The 17,674-nt window shown below is 35.1% G+C and overlaps 1 protein-coding gene across 1 annotated transcript; it reads left to right on the top strand.

Annotated features, from left to right (window-relative positions):
* The first annotated feature begins 1,242 nt into the window (after positions 1 to 1,242).
* Positions 1,243 to 17,674, top strand: LOC135216013 (arylsulfatase A-like). Its single transcript, XM_064250944.1, has 12 exons — positions 1,243 to 1,257; positions 9,882 to 10,318; positions 10,605 to 10,688; positions 11,457 to 11,580; positions 11,874 to 12,073; positions 12,403 to 12,535; positions 12,723 to 12,889; positions 13,639 to 13,763; positions 14,030 to 14,160; positions 16,689 to 16,797; positions 17,050 to 17,185; positions 17,396 to 17,674. Exons 2-12 carry the CDS (start codon positions 10,065 to 10,067, stop codon positions 17,607 to 17,609), a joined length of 1,677 nt encoding a protein of 558 aa, XP_064107014.1. The 5' UTR covers positions 1,243 to 1,257; positions 9,882 to 10,064; the 3' UTR covers positions 17,610 to 17,674.

Raw genomic sequence — 17,674 nt, 5'->3', positions numbered from 1 at the left:
ATAGTAGATATAAAGAAACTGGAAACGACTCCAAATTTGTTATATCTTTACTACTTTCCTAAAATAGAGGATCTTCAGCCTCTGTACAAATGCTTCTTTTATTCTGTATCGGAGAATATCTTGCAGTTCAAAAGGTTATGATTTTCCCCCTATCAAATATGTGTGCATATATATATACATATATATATATATAATATATATATCTATATATATATATATATTATATATATATATATTCTTATCGTGGAATGCTTTGCGCTCATCTATAAAGTATCAAATATCGCAAATGTAAGGTGATGGTCCTCTACCGGTGGTTACCATTGGGATTTACTTCATTTATTAGCAATTGCCCCTAAAATTCCAACCTCAGAAATCTTTTGACAACCGACCGTTCATTCTTTCAGTCTCAACATTTTCTTTTAAGATGCAGATTCGGTCTCTTTTGGTACTCAAGTGACGTTTTATTTCAGTCGCCAAGAAAAATCAATTGGTGGCAAGGTTGTGCGGATTGTAGGTCTCAAGCAATGACTCCCTCAGTATATGTTCTAAAATCTTAAACTATATATACATTTAACATGCACAAACACACACACGGATACATACATATATATTTGTGTGTGAACATATGAAATAGATGAATAGATATTCACGCGCCTGTGTAATGTGAGTCATTGTCCTTTATCTATAATGTCGATGAAAATAAGGACGATTGTATTAACCGCTCTTCCCCCTCCCCACCTCTGGTCTTTCTAAATATCCAATAGTAGCACAGTCATCCGCGTGGGTACTAAGCAGAATTTTATCAGAGCTTTCTGAGGTAACAAAGGCTGATTTTTCTCGCCGTCGCAGACGACATCATTCCATAACACCTGCTACATCTTGACATGAGCTCAATGAGAGTTATCAGGGACTTTCACGTAATGTGATGATGATAACGCGAGATGACCTTGACTGAGGTGAACACTGGACATTGTACCTCAGCGCCAAACCAGTGTATCTCAATACATTGTGTCGTTGTCAAACGGATCGTGAATCGAAAAAATAACAGTCTGGGTGATACTTGTTATCTGATATAATCTAAGGGTGGTTACGTCCACACTACTGTAAAATGCGACGTTTGTCATAACCACACGTAGGCAACTTGTCGCACACATCACAAATAGGTTGAATGCAACGATTGTTATCCAGCATTTACCAAGAATTATAGCCACCTTAAGGTCGTAGACTTAATTCAAACCTGCTTATGATATGTATATGGTAAGTTACCGACGTGTATTTGTAATACGATTAACTGCAGTGCGGAAGCATCCAAAATTCTATGCGTGTGAGTGAAATAAAACCAGAGAAAAAGCTAGATGATATTAACGTACGTATTATATTCACTTTTAATGGTGAAGAGTTCTCGGTCTTCTTTTCCATAAATAACCAGACACTCCTCCTCCTCCCAATTCATTTCGTTCCCTTGTTGTATAATTTGTAGGCAGCTGGCTGATCATTAACTATTTTTAATTTTACATTCACTGTACACGAGGAGCACTTGAAGCTCATTAGGAAGATGAGGAAGCACTTTGTAAAAAGTGCTTAAGCTACTTAACACGAACAGATTATATAATCTGTACATTATAGTGAATTTCTTTATCCGAGAATTTTTAGGCACGTGTCATGCTTATTATTAACATCATTTACATCGTTGTCTAAAAATATACATAAGGAGGATTATACTCAGCCCTGGTGTAGGGGAATAAAAAATGTCCTATCTATCAATTTCAATAGTTGGTTAATTTTCATAACGGATGATCTGTAACAGTGCCACAATATTAGACTGAAGTTTATCGTAGTTTTCCATAAATTTGTTTTCATTTCTCGAGTTTTTTTTATATTTCATTCTTAATTTTTTTTTTTTTTTTTTTGGGGGGTTTGGGGGGGGGTTTCTATGTTTTTACAGCGTTTCTTTATTTTCTAGTGTCAGTAGTGTTCCACTTTAAATTGACTGCAAAGCCGCGCATGTACGCAACGCACGAAGACACTCCCATAACTTATACATTTGTATATATATATATATATATATATATATATATATATATATATAATGTGTGCGTGTTTCAAAATGTATATGCAATTGAGTGACAGGCCAAGGTGAGCAGGTATGCCTTGATAATGGAAATGTTCCAAGGAAGTAGTGGGGTACTGTATGAGTTGAAGGGGCACAATGTTACTTACTATAACAGGAAAGGTGAGTAAGAGGATATTAATTGAAGACTGATATAGGAAGAACTATCTGGGTTAGACAAAGAGGAGGGTGTGTACATAAAGCGTTAGCAATGACACAGTCGTGAGTGTCTTAAAGTAGAGGTAAGCATAAGACATAAATGAACCTTGGAATTGTTTATTATCGAACAGGCGGAGAGGCAATGTGGGGGGTGTTGTTGAGTATGCATGCATACTAATACAAGAAAAGTTGTTGATAACAACTGAACCTTTGGGAAGAAAGTTAAATGTGTTTAAGAATATGTGGGTGGAAGAAGGACTGGTTTTGTGTACAAATGGGTCTAAGAGTCTTTGGATGGAGTGATGCAAGAATCACTGAAATGCCATAACATGTAAGCGTCAAATTAAAGAATAGGGAAATGAATTATGAACGGTGTGTGGAATAGTTAGAGTTAGAAAATAATACAGTTCTGAATGGGGATATTAAAGAGAAATTGTAGGACCATGCGAGCGAGTTTGAAATGTGAGCAAGAAAAGATAGACGAAGGGAGCTATGAACAAAAGCAAGGTTATAGAGATAAGCTGAAACCAAGAAAAAGAAGCAAAACATGAACTTTTGGAGAAAAGTAAGATAACGTAATGATTAACGCATAAAAAACAACAAATGCAATGCCTATAAGTTTCAGGCAGGAAAAAATAGTTATGATTTAAATTCAGATTTGTATTGCTGCCAAGGGTAAAGTGCAATCCCAAAGAAGAATCACTTATTCGTGTAGACTATAGTCTCCAATTGGAGGTGACTCATTTAAAAATATTGTGGTGAAGTGGCAACTGCCTGCAAATAATATTACCATAACGGAAAGCTGATTTTGCAAAGGTTGGTAATATTGTTATGAGATCCATTAATGGATGTATAATAAGTCACACAAGGCGGGACTGTAATCTGAATGAATATCAATGATGAAATATCAACTTAATTTTCCCTGAAATAACACATTTTCGCCATCGTCCCTTGAATCCTTTACTATGATCGCCATAGCAACAGTGTTCGCTGGGTTTCTAGTCACCATCCAGAAAAGGTAAACATGTATCACACCCACTTACGTTTCAAACTAGTACATAAAACTTTAACGATTAGAACTCTCTCTCTCTCTCTCTTCTCTCTCTCTCTCTCTCTGTTGAAACTATCTTCAATCCCGAGGACGGTCTCCGAGGCCATCCCACTTCAGCAGGATTGTATTGATCTCAGATGAACTGAGTTGATGTTATGCAACTTCCAGGAAAGACCTGGTGGGCGTTATTCCCAAGACTACTCTGAATAAAACTCTCTCTCTCTCTCTCTCTGTTTGTCTCTGTTTCTGTCCCTGTGCTTCGCGTGCGCAGACCCGCGCTCTCAAATTACTGAAAGAATTCAAAGATATATCTATGGAACGAATCGCTAACGGCAAAACTTAATCTCATTGACTCGACTTTCTTCCTCTTAAAATACAAATAAGAGAAACATTTTATACTCCTATATGTTTTTCAGACACTGAAAGAACGAAACGAAAGATACTGTCCGCTATTGTTGACAATATGAGGATTTCGAGTTACCTTGGACAAATACGCTCTTATCTGGTAATTTTCTGTTAAAGATGAACAATCTTTTTCAAAATGCTTCGCAGTGAGAGAAATTTTCACCAGGAATGATAGCCTGACATTTACAAAGGTTTATATACACGCTCGTTTAAACCTTTAGAGAACATTATTTTTGCTTTGTTGATATATTTATTAAATTCCAACAGATGATCGACTTCGGTCAAAAGTAAAATTTTATATATATATATATATATATATATATCTATATATATATATATATATATATATAGTATATGTATATATATATATATATATATATATATATATATATATATATATATATATATATTATACATATATATATATATAGATATATAATATATATATAGATATATATATATATATATATATATATATATATATCATATGTATATATATATATACAGGCAGTCCCCGGGTTACGACGGCTCCGGCTTACGATGCTTTTTCTTAAATATTCATTGAAAAATCTGCCCTGGGTTACGACATTTGTTCCGACGTTACGACGTTACGACGCTGACGCTTCCGACGCTCTGAGTTAAAGACGCTTTTAAATAACGCATACTATGATAAAAATCCTTTATAGTTTAGCACAGTATATTAATAAAAATAAGTTTCTAGTTAGATTACAACAAAAATTTTGAGGTTATGACGATTTTCGACACTTTTTATGTCGTATTTTTCTAATTTTTTTTAGTGATGCCTCATATGCGGAACTAGTTTCCGAGCGAATGAATACTAGCTTGCGATGTGCAAAGTTTATAACAGTCCAAAAGTGCAAATAATGAAAAAATCATTGCTTGTTTCTAGTAATAATAACAAAATTAAGTTTCTACTTAGATTACAACGCAAATTCCAAGTATCCAAAGAGAGACATTATCCAGTAATTTGATCAGAGAGAGAGAGAGAGAGAGAGAGAGAGAGAGAGAGAGAGAGAGAGAGAGGCGTCTTCCGACGCTCCGAGTTAACGACGCTTTTAAATAACGCATACTATGATAAAAATCCTTTATAGTTTAGCACAGTATATTAATATAAATAAGTTTCTAGTTAGATTACAACAAAAATTTTGAGGTTATGATGATTTTCGACACTTTTTATGTCGTATTTTTCTAATTTTTTTAGTGACGCCTCATATGCAGAACTAGTTTCCGAGCGAATGAATACTAGCTTGCGATGTGCAAAGTTTATAACAGTCCAAAAGCGCAAATAATGAAAAAATCATTGCTTGTTTCCAGTAATAATAACAAAATTAAGTTTCTGGTTAGATTACAAGGCAAATTCCAAGTATCCAAAGAGAGACATTATCCAGTAATTTGATAAGAGAGAGAGAGAGAGAGAGAGAGAGAGAGAGAGAGAGAGAGAGAGAGGCGTCTTGGCAAATGAGATCATTTGCCAATGGTCTTGGGGATTGACGTAACGTTTATTTTCTGAACAGATAGGACAGAGAAGTGTCCATTTCATTAAACGGCCTCTGACTCATGCAAGTAAATATTTTGTTGACACTAATAATATAAGCCTATTTAAAGATACATTTACTTTAATTAGTCTATATGATACGTAAATAGTAATCAACTGTTCTTGTAGCCCTCAAGATTTGGCAAAATCGAAGTATCCAAAGAGAGACATTATCCAGTAATTTGATCAGAGAGAGAGAGAGAGAGAGAGAGAGAGAGAGAGAGAGAGAGAGAGAGAGGCGTCTTGGCAACAATGGTCTTGGGGATTGACATAATGTTTATTTTCAGAACAGATAGGACAGAGAAGTGTTCGTTTCATTAAACGGCCTCTGACTCATGCCAGTAAATGTTTTGTTGATACTAATATATAAGCCTATTTAAAGATACGTTTACTTTAATTAGTCTATATGGTATGTAAATAGTAATCAATTGTTCTTGTAGCCCTCAAGATTTGGCAAAATCACTCCAGGTTGTACATAAAACTTCAAGAATGTAGTGTCACCAGAGGATTACAATAGTTTTTACCTTCAAGAACCAGCATTTTTTTATGAAAATAACTCCAGGTTGTACATAAAACTACAGGAAACAACATGTAGTGTAACCAAAGGATTACAAGTAAGGATTTTATAACTTTTTATTAGTTTAAGACATTTTTCCAACGTCGTTCCGGCTTACGACGATTTTCGGGTTACGACGCGTCTTAAGAACGGAACCCCCGTCGTAACCCGGGGACTGCCTGTATATATATATATATATATATATATATATATATATATATATATATATATATATATATATATATATATATATAGCTATCAAGGAGCATCAAGGAAAAGGCAGTGCGTATCTTATATTATATATTGCTACTTTCAAAATGCATATATCTCCTCTGTGATTGTATAAAATGTTATGTAGAATTGTGCAACATTTTTTCAGATTCCTAGATAGCTTAGAGATAGGATGTTTAAAATGTGTGTTCAGATTTCGCATAACATATTGTAAAATAATATATATATAACGTAGAATGTAGAAAGAGAGAGATTTTCTTTGTCCATTCAAAACTACGATTGTTTCCCTATTATGTCAGCACTGTGAGATTAGAGGAACTGCGAGATCTCCGTTTGCTTTCCTAATCTGTCAACATTTTTGATAAGCGAGCTCGAGACTTCATTTGTGTTTTGAGAATCTGTCATCAAGTAAGATAAGGGCTTCTGCTTTGGTCGACTGAGTCGAGTACATGTCTTTTTTTTAACAGACTGGTCTTGAACACGTATGTCTTTGCCGAGTGCCACGTGCAGATTACACATTTAGTATGTAAAATTGCGTAAGATTTCGAAGCTTCTGGAAGCATTATTGCCAAAAACGTTTTTGTGTCATCCACTGTCCAGTTTCCGCAAGGGAGAAGAATTTCATTACATCTCAGATACTCGAGGCGTTCAGATCTCTCTCTCTCTCTCTCTCCGTCGACATCCTTGAGATTATATTAACGTAACGTAAATTGGTCACTCGTAACTTGAGAATTTCATATTTGATATTTCTCAGAGTTTATTTAGTGTTAAGTAGTGTTTTTTGTGGAACCTGAACAAACATTGTTGTTGGAACAGCGCCTGGTTTTTGTGAAAATGTAAAACAAGACTGCAGCAAAGAAAGAAGTTGGTATACCAAAAAGGTAAAGTGTGTTATATTTTTATTAGTTGCAACTAATAATGGATAGGAACAGTGGTTAACTAATAACTGATAGGAACAGTGGTTTGATAAAAACTGATGGTTACAATGTTTTGAGTGAAAAGATTTACACTTTTACACATTGCAAATTTTTGTGTTTTGTGTTTGTTTCATTTTGTGCATTTTTTTCATTTTCTTGTTGAAGTGTGCCTTTTTATTTTGATACTGTCCACATTTTTCTGTATTTTCATTTACATTCACAATTTAATTGACTTAGTTATTTTTATTGCTTAATCATTGCACGTTTAATTTAATTTAACACGTGTGAATTAATTTGCATTTACTTAGAATTCTTTTCAAGTTTTATTGTTGTTTAGCACTTGTGAATTAATTTCAAATTTTCAATTATTGCCTAACACTTTTGAATTTTGATTGAATTAATTTTCTTGAATTTTGTGATAAATTAATTTTGATTTAATTTTACTTTATTTGATTCAAGAATTAATTAAACTTTACTTTGTTTTCAAGTAACAGTAATTTTCCCTGATATTGTGAATTTCACTTATAAATTTTGAGTTTAATAATATATTTTTATATTTAAAATTTTTATAAGTATTTCATTTCTAACCAGTATATTTGCATTTGATTATATTGATGTTAGGTAGAAACATAGAGTGGTAATATGTCTGCTTTCCTTCAATTTACTTGAAGTGACTTAGAACCAGGGAAGTGCTTAGACTTCTGAAATCAGGGAAATACTTAGACTTTTAAAGTTATTGATGGAGTGATGCCCTTTGATTAATTTAATAACTTACAAGATTATCTTACACCTGTTTTGATGAACTTAGTCTGATTTTCTGCAATACTGGTAAGTTGTTAAGGGATCACAGTTGCCTTTAGAGTATTCAGTCGTTTAATACCTGTGATGAGGGTTCAGGTGTCTGGCTTTTGTGAGGTAACAATTGATGAATGGTAACCAGATACTTGGCACTTCGTAACACTTAGAACAACAGTTTAATTTGCAGACGGCGTTTCGCAATACCGCATTGCATCCTTAAGGCTACAATTCAACAAAAATACAAATAACTTACAATCTTATTTAAAAAACTATCAAAAAGCAAATAATAATTCAAGATTCATTATAATAACGGACATGATCCGAGTAAAAAAAAAAGAAAAAAAAATCTAATACATCAAAAAGACAAAGGGTAAGCAAAAGTTGAATTGCAGACCAAAATATAAACAAACTGTTACGCTATGAATAGCGGTGTCGAGGCTGCTTGGTTGATTAAAGGGGGGATGAGTTTTTATTACGATAAGCTCTAACTTGTTAAGTTCCCCCTCTTCTTGCGTGGAAGATATGGTATTGCACTGCAAAACCAACACCAATAATGCAGATTTTAGAATCATATCTTCCATGCACCAAGAGAAGGAACCACTCTAATTTTTACTTACCCTCTTTCTCTTTTAGATGTTTTAGTTTTTTTTTTTTTTTTGTCTCAGTTTAAGTAGTTCATGTCCGTCCTTATAGTGAATTTTAAGTTATTGATTTTTGTCGTTTTGTGTATATATATATATATATATATATATATATATATATATATATATATATATATATATATATATGGGTATAGATATATGTGTGTATGTTTACGCGAATACCACAGGAAAGTGACATACAGAAGATCAGTACCAAGCGCTTTCCCGTGGCGATGCGTTATTAATGAAGTCACGTGCACCTACTGTGATTTTTCAAGCAAATATAACGTATATTATAGTAATTAAAACATGACAATCTTCTAAACCAGGGTTTCTTAACCTTCTGATGACTTCAGACCCCCAGAGAATTGCCCAATATGGTTCCATACCCCCTTTGCTCAAGTCCACTTAATATACTTAGTTTAAACATGCTTTAAGTATGAATAACTAGGAACAGAACATATAAGAAAATCAAAGGCATTTATAGTTTTATATAGTTAATTATTTACAAAATGTACCCATGTGTAGTACATTGACACATTAAAATCAAATATATCCAAATATCCAGAGGTCAAGTCCCATACTCTCAGCAAGTGGTTCTCATACTTCCCCAAGGGATACGGATACCCCCTGGTAAGAACCCCTGTTCTAGATCAACATCAAGCAGCAAACACTTATCTCTCATCATGTCAAATATTTTATGGCCGTGATTATGAACACACAGAGACAATATACAAACAATTTTTTCTTGAATATCAATCTATTCCGCATACCCCACACGAAAACTTTGGTATACAAACATTTCATGTGAAAAATGTTCAAACTTGACGGGGTACAAAGTGGACAAAGAAAACAAACAAGTTAATGAAGTATTAAGAGTCATAGCCTTGAGTTTGAGACTGCATCTCCTAGCAGGCAATGCTGAGAAACTGCAACAAAACTTGGGGTCTGGCGGGAACGGCAAGACAGCGAGACACATGACCGAGTATCATTTCTTAAAAAGTAAGGTGTATAAAAGGCTTGGGTGTGTTACAAGTGCGAAATAGATTCTTGAGGACAGACTATTCCAGGGAGTGTTCGGAAATGGACGCACCCTATTCTGTAACAAGAAACCCATGATCATGAGTTCCATTGCCATGCACTGACATTTTGGCTTTTTGACAAAAGTAGTTGTTCGGCTTACATAATTGTCAAATATCACCTACCATCTTGTAAGAAACTTTCTGGTTACTTAAATGGTTATCCAGAGTGATGCTAAGTCTTTTCTACTTATCAGCTGGAAGATACGATATATATATATATATATATATATATATATATATATATATATATATATATATGTGTGTGTGTGTGTGTGTGTGTGTGTGTGTGTGTGTGTGTGTGTGTGTATGTAATATATATGGATGATTCAAAGCTACAGTAACCCAGTAACACCTCATTTCTTATTATTATTTTCAGCAATGACATCGTGAGAAAATAAATGCCCTTGAAAAGATGTACTAAACTGGCCCTGGTGCACTGAGGCACCGGCCGTTTTATCAATTTTCTCACAGCGTCCATTGACGCTAATCCACTCAGTCAGTTTCTAGACCCCGTGAGAATCGACTTCGCCTTCGTGACCGGCCACCGTGCAAAGTGGACATGATTCCGCTCTCACTGACGATTTCACTGGTTGTGACAGCACTGTTTTGTGCTGTGCCCTCCACATTCTCCCTGAGTCTTGAAGACCCAGAAGGAGAAAAGGAGGAAACAAAGCCTCTACCTTCGTCGGATACAACATATGACAAAATCAAGGACTACAAAAAGAATCTGTCTCAGCGCCCGAATATTGTTTTGATATTCGCCGATGACTTAGGTTTCGCCGATCTCGGCTTTTCGGGCCACCCCAATTCTAGGTGAGTAACCGATTTAAAGACAGTTAATGGAAAACCTTAATGACTAAAATAGAGCTACAAGCATGAACGAAAGTAGTTAAATGCAAGTGTTTGCTAATGACTGGTCTTACCTGTGCATTTCCTAACCGATCAAAGCATACTTCAGATCAATGTTCTAAGATCAAGATTTCAACTTCTAAATAAAAAGGCTGATACTATCAAACTTGCAATACTTCTTAGATAAAATTTTATCTGTAATTCCAAAACTGAAACGATTTATGAACTAGATTTTATACACCCTTGTCAGGACGCCAACCATAGACCAACTGGCCAGCAATGGAAGATTTTTTACCAATTTCTACGTCTCTAGCCCCATCTGCAGCCCATCAAGGTAAGAAAAATGTTGGAAAAACTTAGCATCACTGTTTTTTCTACGAAGAATTATTAACGTTCTCGTTGCTAATCGTCTTCGTTGGCGATTCCAAATCCAGAGGTCCTTACTAGGTCACATCACTTCAACTATCACTGACTGGACGCCATTGTGCAAGGTTTCATGGTGGCATCTGGCCAACCCATCCTTCATTGTAAATTAAGCACATTATTATTATTATTATTATTATTATTATTATTATTATTATTATTATTATTATTATTATTATTATTATTAAGAACTTTCACTACTCTTATATCTTTATATTCTCTGTCTGTACGATTATCTCTTTTTATGGTCTCAGTATTTTATATCATGGCGAAGTAGCTACTGTTGATGAGGGGGACATTTTTTCCCTCCACAAGCGCCGCTATTTCCGGCGGAAGCTCTTATTTTCAACATGACGAAGGTCACGTTATGTTGAGATCACGAGAGGTTCGCTGAAGCACGGAGGGCGGCATTGATTCTTGAGAGAAGAATCAATCCATTTTCTTGATACTATTGTCTCCTGTCAGGAGCAAAGTAAACGAGTTCTTTCTGCATTCGTGTGTCTTGTTTGTTTTAATTGGTAGAAGAGAGATCACAAACTCCTATAGAATTCTAGGACCAATAATGACGATAACATTGCACATATCATACACATATGCTTTGCTTCGTAAAGCACTGGCATAGCACACAGACAAAATAACAACAGAATTCCTCCCTCTCATCGCAAGCTTCCCTTCTCAGGGCCTCTCTACTGACGGGGCGGCTGCAGGTCCGGAGTGGAGTGTATCCGGGAACCTTCACCCCTGATAGCACCCTGGGTCTCCCGCGAAACGAAACTACCATCGCTCAGCTACTAAGTGACAAAGTAACTATAAAGAGTTAGCAGAGTTACTCAGGAACAGAGTGACTATAAAGAGTTGCTAGTGACAAAATGACAAACTACGGAAATTGTATAGGTTTTTCATGAAAATGTGTAAAATCAAATGTTTTACACTTTCACTGAGTAGGTTCTTTTATGGCCATACTTTTATTATAACGAGACGTTTGTTAACTCAGTAATTCCTTATTCGCCCCACCCTACCGATCCTCATTGTGACAAACCATAGATTCCATACCACTGTATCGAGAGGCTCAACAAACGCCCTCTTATGATTTCAGGGCTACAACACGATGATCGTCGGCAAATGGCACTTGGGCGTCGGCGTTTCGAAAGAGTACCTGCCCACTCACTTCGGGTTCGACGGGTACTACGGGATACCTTACTCCCACGACATGTGCCCATGTCGCACCTGTTTCCCAGAAGACGGTCCGTGTTACGATCTGTGTTGGCAACAGGATGTCTCCTGTCCGCTCTTCAAGTGAGTTACTGCATCGCCTGTTTTAGGAAATTGTGACCTTTTTATATAATGGGCCCATTTGCGAATATTCTTTGAGGTATTTGACAATAAGCTTTACCTTATCATTAGTGTTTCCTTCATTTACTTCTAAAATGGTTATTCTTCAGTGACTGATAAAACATTTCAGTTAAATACAATTCTGAAACGTGTGGCTATTGAATTATTGACATGTGAAGGTAAAATATACTGTATATATATTAATATATATAGATATATAGTATCTATATATATATATATATATATATATATTTAATCTAATATATATATATATAGTTTGTTTATATTTGTAGCAATACGGACATCATCGAACAGCCAGCTGACCTCACTACGTTGACCGAACGATACGTAAACAGAGCTCTGTCTTTCATCGACAATGCAGTTGCTCAGAAAACTCCATTTTTCCTCTATCTTCCCTTCCATCAGGTACATGCTATGCGTACTCGTTCCCAAATTTACTGGCAACATAAATAATGTTCACCAGGAGCTGAGGACAATACATTTACAATACATTTGATTTTTTATCCTGAATCTTCTGTTACCCAATTCGAAAGTGCAACAGAAAAAATCAATTAATTGACCAATAAACTTTCTTACCTCCTTTTTTTACCAGGTTCATCACCCTCAATTTGCTTCAAAGAAATTCCACAACAAGAGTCAGCGAGGGAGAATTGGCGATGCCCTCCTAGAGCTTGACTGGGCTGTCCAAGAAATAGCGACTCGCCTTCAAAACTTGGGTCTTCTTTCTTCAACCCTGATATGGTTTAGTTCCGATAACGGGTGAGTTGCAAGGGAATCAGCTTTTGTTGCAATTTGTCACGGATGTGAGACAACTTCTCATGATCCTTCGAATTGATTTCCACGCCATGTCATTTTTTCTCCAAGGTGTTGAATCCTGAAAAGAATTGTATCTATCAGCACTCATCTTCGCCTTACACGAAAATTCGTACTTATTTTAGTACTAGCTATTGTATTAAAGAGTGAACAAGGTATGACTTAATTCGGTGCCAGAAAGAATTACGGAAAAATCTGCACAGAACAACATGTGGTATTAAATGTAGAAAGAAAAAGAAAAATTACAACTCGTCTGCACGTGAGTAAATACTTTAAAGGGTAATAAAAATGTCATATATCAGCCATCTTATGGATAATATTTTAAACAGAAACAAAACGACTGTAGGTAAGAAGAAATTTACCTTCCACTTCCTAACGATAATATTAATTTCTAACATGGAAAAGGCATTGGATTTTAAAATCAAGATTATATAAAACATTATGATACATCAACACCGAGGTGTCGTCAGAAGCAAATATTATGTGCTAAATTGTTACGTTCACACTTCGAAAGTGGCACTTGCATTTAAATTGGCCATGTACGTAACAATTTTCAGAGTTGAGTTCTCCCTTGTGTTTATAATGTTTATCATGTCAGTCAAGTTTTCGTGAAATAAATCTCCGGAAATCTATGATTAATTGTGAATTGACTGCTTTTGTTCTATGCATAAAAATCCATTTTCTCTCGTTATAAGACCAAGCTTGACACGTCATGAGAGAGGCGGCTGCGCCGGTCTGCTGAGGTGTGGAAAAGGCACCACCTGGGAAGGAGGCGTTCGAGTGCCAACGTTCGTTCACTGGCCAGACTACGTCAAACCAGGTGAGCATCAGGTCTGAGTTCGTTTTCTGAATTTGTTGATGAATTTTCGTGAGTAAAATGGAACACTCATTATCAAACTGTTTTACGGTCCGCGTAACACACCAAATCCTAGTTATCATGAAAAGGACCATTCATACTTGAATGTTGCTTTAATAATGAATTTTATTTCTTCTGTTCTCTTCTACGTGATATATTGGAGTTGGAGTTTCTATACTTCTCAAATGTAATGCATCTTTAACTGATAAAACATTTTATTTTTAATAAAGGGCGAACAAGTGCCTTGGCATCGACTTTTGACGTACTTCCAACCATCGCGAAGATGACAGGAATTGACACATCCAACCTTACTCTGGATGGCATCGATATTTCTTCCCTTCTGTGGGACCCACAAGCAACAGTCAGTGTTTTTTTTTTTCTTTCTTTTTCTTAACCTCTGAGTTAAAATGATGAGTTCTGGGAATGCATGAAAACTTGGTCGCAAATATTCTAAATTGCCATTAAGGATATTTGATGGGAAATAGTTGAAAATGACACCGAAAGAGGAAAACAGGAAAATATACTGATTTCACCTTGTACATGTAAGTAAACTTGTTCATTTTCAACTTCACTGCAATTAAAGACAGTTCATATCTTAAAGAGCAATATTCTACAGCAAACCACTAACCATGTACTACATAGCAGTATTCTGACGATGACACATCATCCAGTTTTAAAGATTATCAGGGTTTCATTCTTGCCCTCCACAAGGAATGAGTTTCAGAATATTTGTTTTATTATTGGTCTTATTTGAAACCTTTGGAGATATCTCTCTCCTTTCTTTTTAAAAACAATACGCATGGCATTTGCAAAAATAGACGCGAATATTAATGAATCACTTAATATTACCAATTCTTTCTCTTTCATGTCTTACTTCATTACATACTTAGTGAAAATACATAACTTTCCTTTGTATTCACATTGTATCATAGGAAACATTCATCATGACATTCATTTCTTAAGAAGATAAAGGAAATCCTCTCAGTGAAACACGTGAGGCTATAAATGAATCACATTGATTATTACTTCAAGGTAACTTGAAGCAGTGCATGTATTTGGTATAAATTCATATTTATCATGAACTAATAAGTTTACATCAGTATCAGCCAGTATTTATCACTCCATAGATCCGTTCCGAATACTGACATACTCAAACTGATGGATTTTAGATTTAAAAATGCTCCGTTTCAAAATTCATACTACTCATGTGAACTCTGCGTAAGGCTTTTATTCTTTATTTCTTTTTTACAGTCTTGGTATGTTTATGGGTTACACTTCAACACCCTTTCCTTTGTGCTTTTTTCCCCCATTAATTCCCTGTAGCCAACATACACGCAAAAAACCAGGTTCCCAAAATGCCCTTTAAATTCAACTAAACTCTAGCTAGTTTAGCATGTCCGTAAGGAATGGCGTGGTATTATTGCCTTTTACACGTGGTGCCAGTTTTATCAATCTAAATGAAAATGTAATGAATAAAAATGTTAACCCCTTGATGACTAGATTCAATAAGCGTACTCTGTAAGTGCACAAATCTTTAAAAAATATAGTCATTTTCAGACGACATAAGCACTGCCCACATCTCAAATAAATTGTCTTATGCCAAGGATGGGTATTTAAGTTTCCTCTGTAACCGAGGAGCCTCAAATCATTTTTCAATACATATTCATACCACAGCCAATAAACATGGAGCAGCGACCTCGGCCGGCCATATTGAAAAACAGACCAGTAAACAGCATATTACCTTCATCATACTGAAGCAGCACATTGCTTTATCTTTATCTCATACGATTATTATTATAAAACTGTCATTTTACTACATGTAAATTAATCATTACTGTAACATATTTTGAAATATTAGCGTTCCGAGGTCTGCTATAGTTTACGCAACGAAATTTGCACATTGTAGGCCTATTGGTACCTCACAGATTGTAAAGAAATTGACGACGGGAAAGGCTATTAATGTTATTTATTTATTATATTCTAGGGCTATAGACTATTTTCAGAGATGTTAACTTATGATTACCGTAAGAAAGTAGGTAATTTGAACTTCTCTGGGATAAAATTCTAATATATATATATATATATATATATATATATATATATATATATATATATATATATATATATTAATAAAACAAATATAAAATATAAAAGGGCTATTTCATTTCTTAGGATAAGATTAACCTGATACAGGAGTTTGAGGAAAGCCATACTAGGCTACCATACTTCATTTTCTTGCTATCGCCAATCTATGATACATGTTTGATGAGAACATTAATTCAACCACGATTTGTTTTCCATTAAAACTACAACTACTATGAAATTCAGGGCCTCTGTAACACGGTTTTTTGGATTTTTCTCCTTATCAAAGCATCGGATGTAGCTGAAAGTTGACATATGTATATTTTACAACTACACACAAATTTTGTCAGCATTATCAATAATCTAAACCCAATAGTTTTAATTTTTATAGAGTAAAAATGATCTAACCGACGCCATGGCCAATGATTGCGAGCCAAGAGTCGAAAAACATTCATTACGTAAGCAAGGTAAACATCGTTTTACGAAATGTTGCCCCGCCCATCCACCAGACAGAAACCCATTCACCTTATTCCATCGGCTCTGAAACCCATCGTATGGGCAGCGAACTTGAGCTCATTTATTTACATAATAATAATAACCAAATTTTTCTCTGGCAATAAAGCATCATCACTTTAGACATTTTTACTAAATGTTTTAATAATAATTACTTACTCACTAAGTAGCTGTATGCAAACCATAGCTAGAGATGTTAAACAGGGATATCTTCAGTATCAACATTAATCAATTATTTTGTACTTAATATTACATATTAGTGAACTTACTGGCAAGTCTTTTCTTTCATTCCAGAGCCCTCGTGAATTCGTTCCTATTTACCCTGAAACTCCAGAGAGATCTTTGGGACCCTTTGCTGTAAGGAACGATCGATACAAAGCTCATTTCTATACCAAAGGTTCAGGTAAGTTTATGCTTCTTTTACATTAAATATAAATTGTAGTGAACTTAACAATGGCGTGTTCCATGGACCTCATTAAATAAACCAGAAGTTTCCGTCTTTCATAGACTATGATATTAAGCCTTTGTTTACAGTGAAGTTGAACTATTCATGGCTAAGTTGGACGAACTTCTTAGTTTTGACAGGCTACTACTTTGCTAAATTAATTCAGCGTGCTGTTTGCCAGATATATTCAAGTAATTACTTTGCTTTCAGATTTATCTGATGCCAGTAACTATGATCCAATGTGCCCTGGTAGCCATCAGCTGACTCTTCACGACCCTCCTTTGTTATTTGACATGCAAGTTGATCCAGGAGAACGCTACGACCTTGGAAAAGATCCAGACTATAAGTAAGTCAATAAAACAATCACAGACGTGATCCCTCATCAAACTGATACACTCTCTGCATAGCAAATGTCTCTTAGGTATCTGGAATTATTTTTGCTCGTTAATGTCTTCATATCTCGATTATTAGTTTATTATAATAATTACAGAAATGTCATCAATTTGCTCGTTAACGTATTCATATCTTGATTATTAGTTTATTATAATAATTACAGAAATGTCATCGATTTGCTCGTAGCATGGCGTAAAGAGCACATGGCAAATATGACGTGGATAGAAGCGCGGACTCAAACCATTGACGAAAGGTCTCAGCCATGCTGCACTGACAACAAATGCAATCCTTTCCCAGGATGTTGCGATTGTCCTACCAACTACCATCTCAACCACATATTCGGTTACAACTTTCAAACAATACTACCAATAGATTAAACTAACAAGTTCTAAAATTCATTTATGAGACAAAGACAGAAGAGGAATAGATTACTTTTGTCTCG

The sequence above is a fragment of the Macrobrachium nipponense genome, chromosome 6, assembly GCF_015104395.2.
Source record: "Macrobrachium nipponense isolate FS-2020 chromosome 6, ASM1510439v2, whole genome shotgun sequence".
NCBI classification, from domain to species: Eukaryota; Metazoa; Arthropoda; class Malacostraca; order Decapoda; family Palaemonidae; genus Macrobrachium; species Macrobrachium nipponense.
The sequence above is the reverse complement of the archived record's forward strand: the minus strand, read 5'-3'. Positions and strand labels throughout refer to the sequence as shown.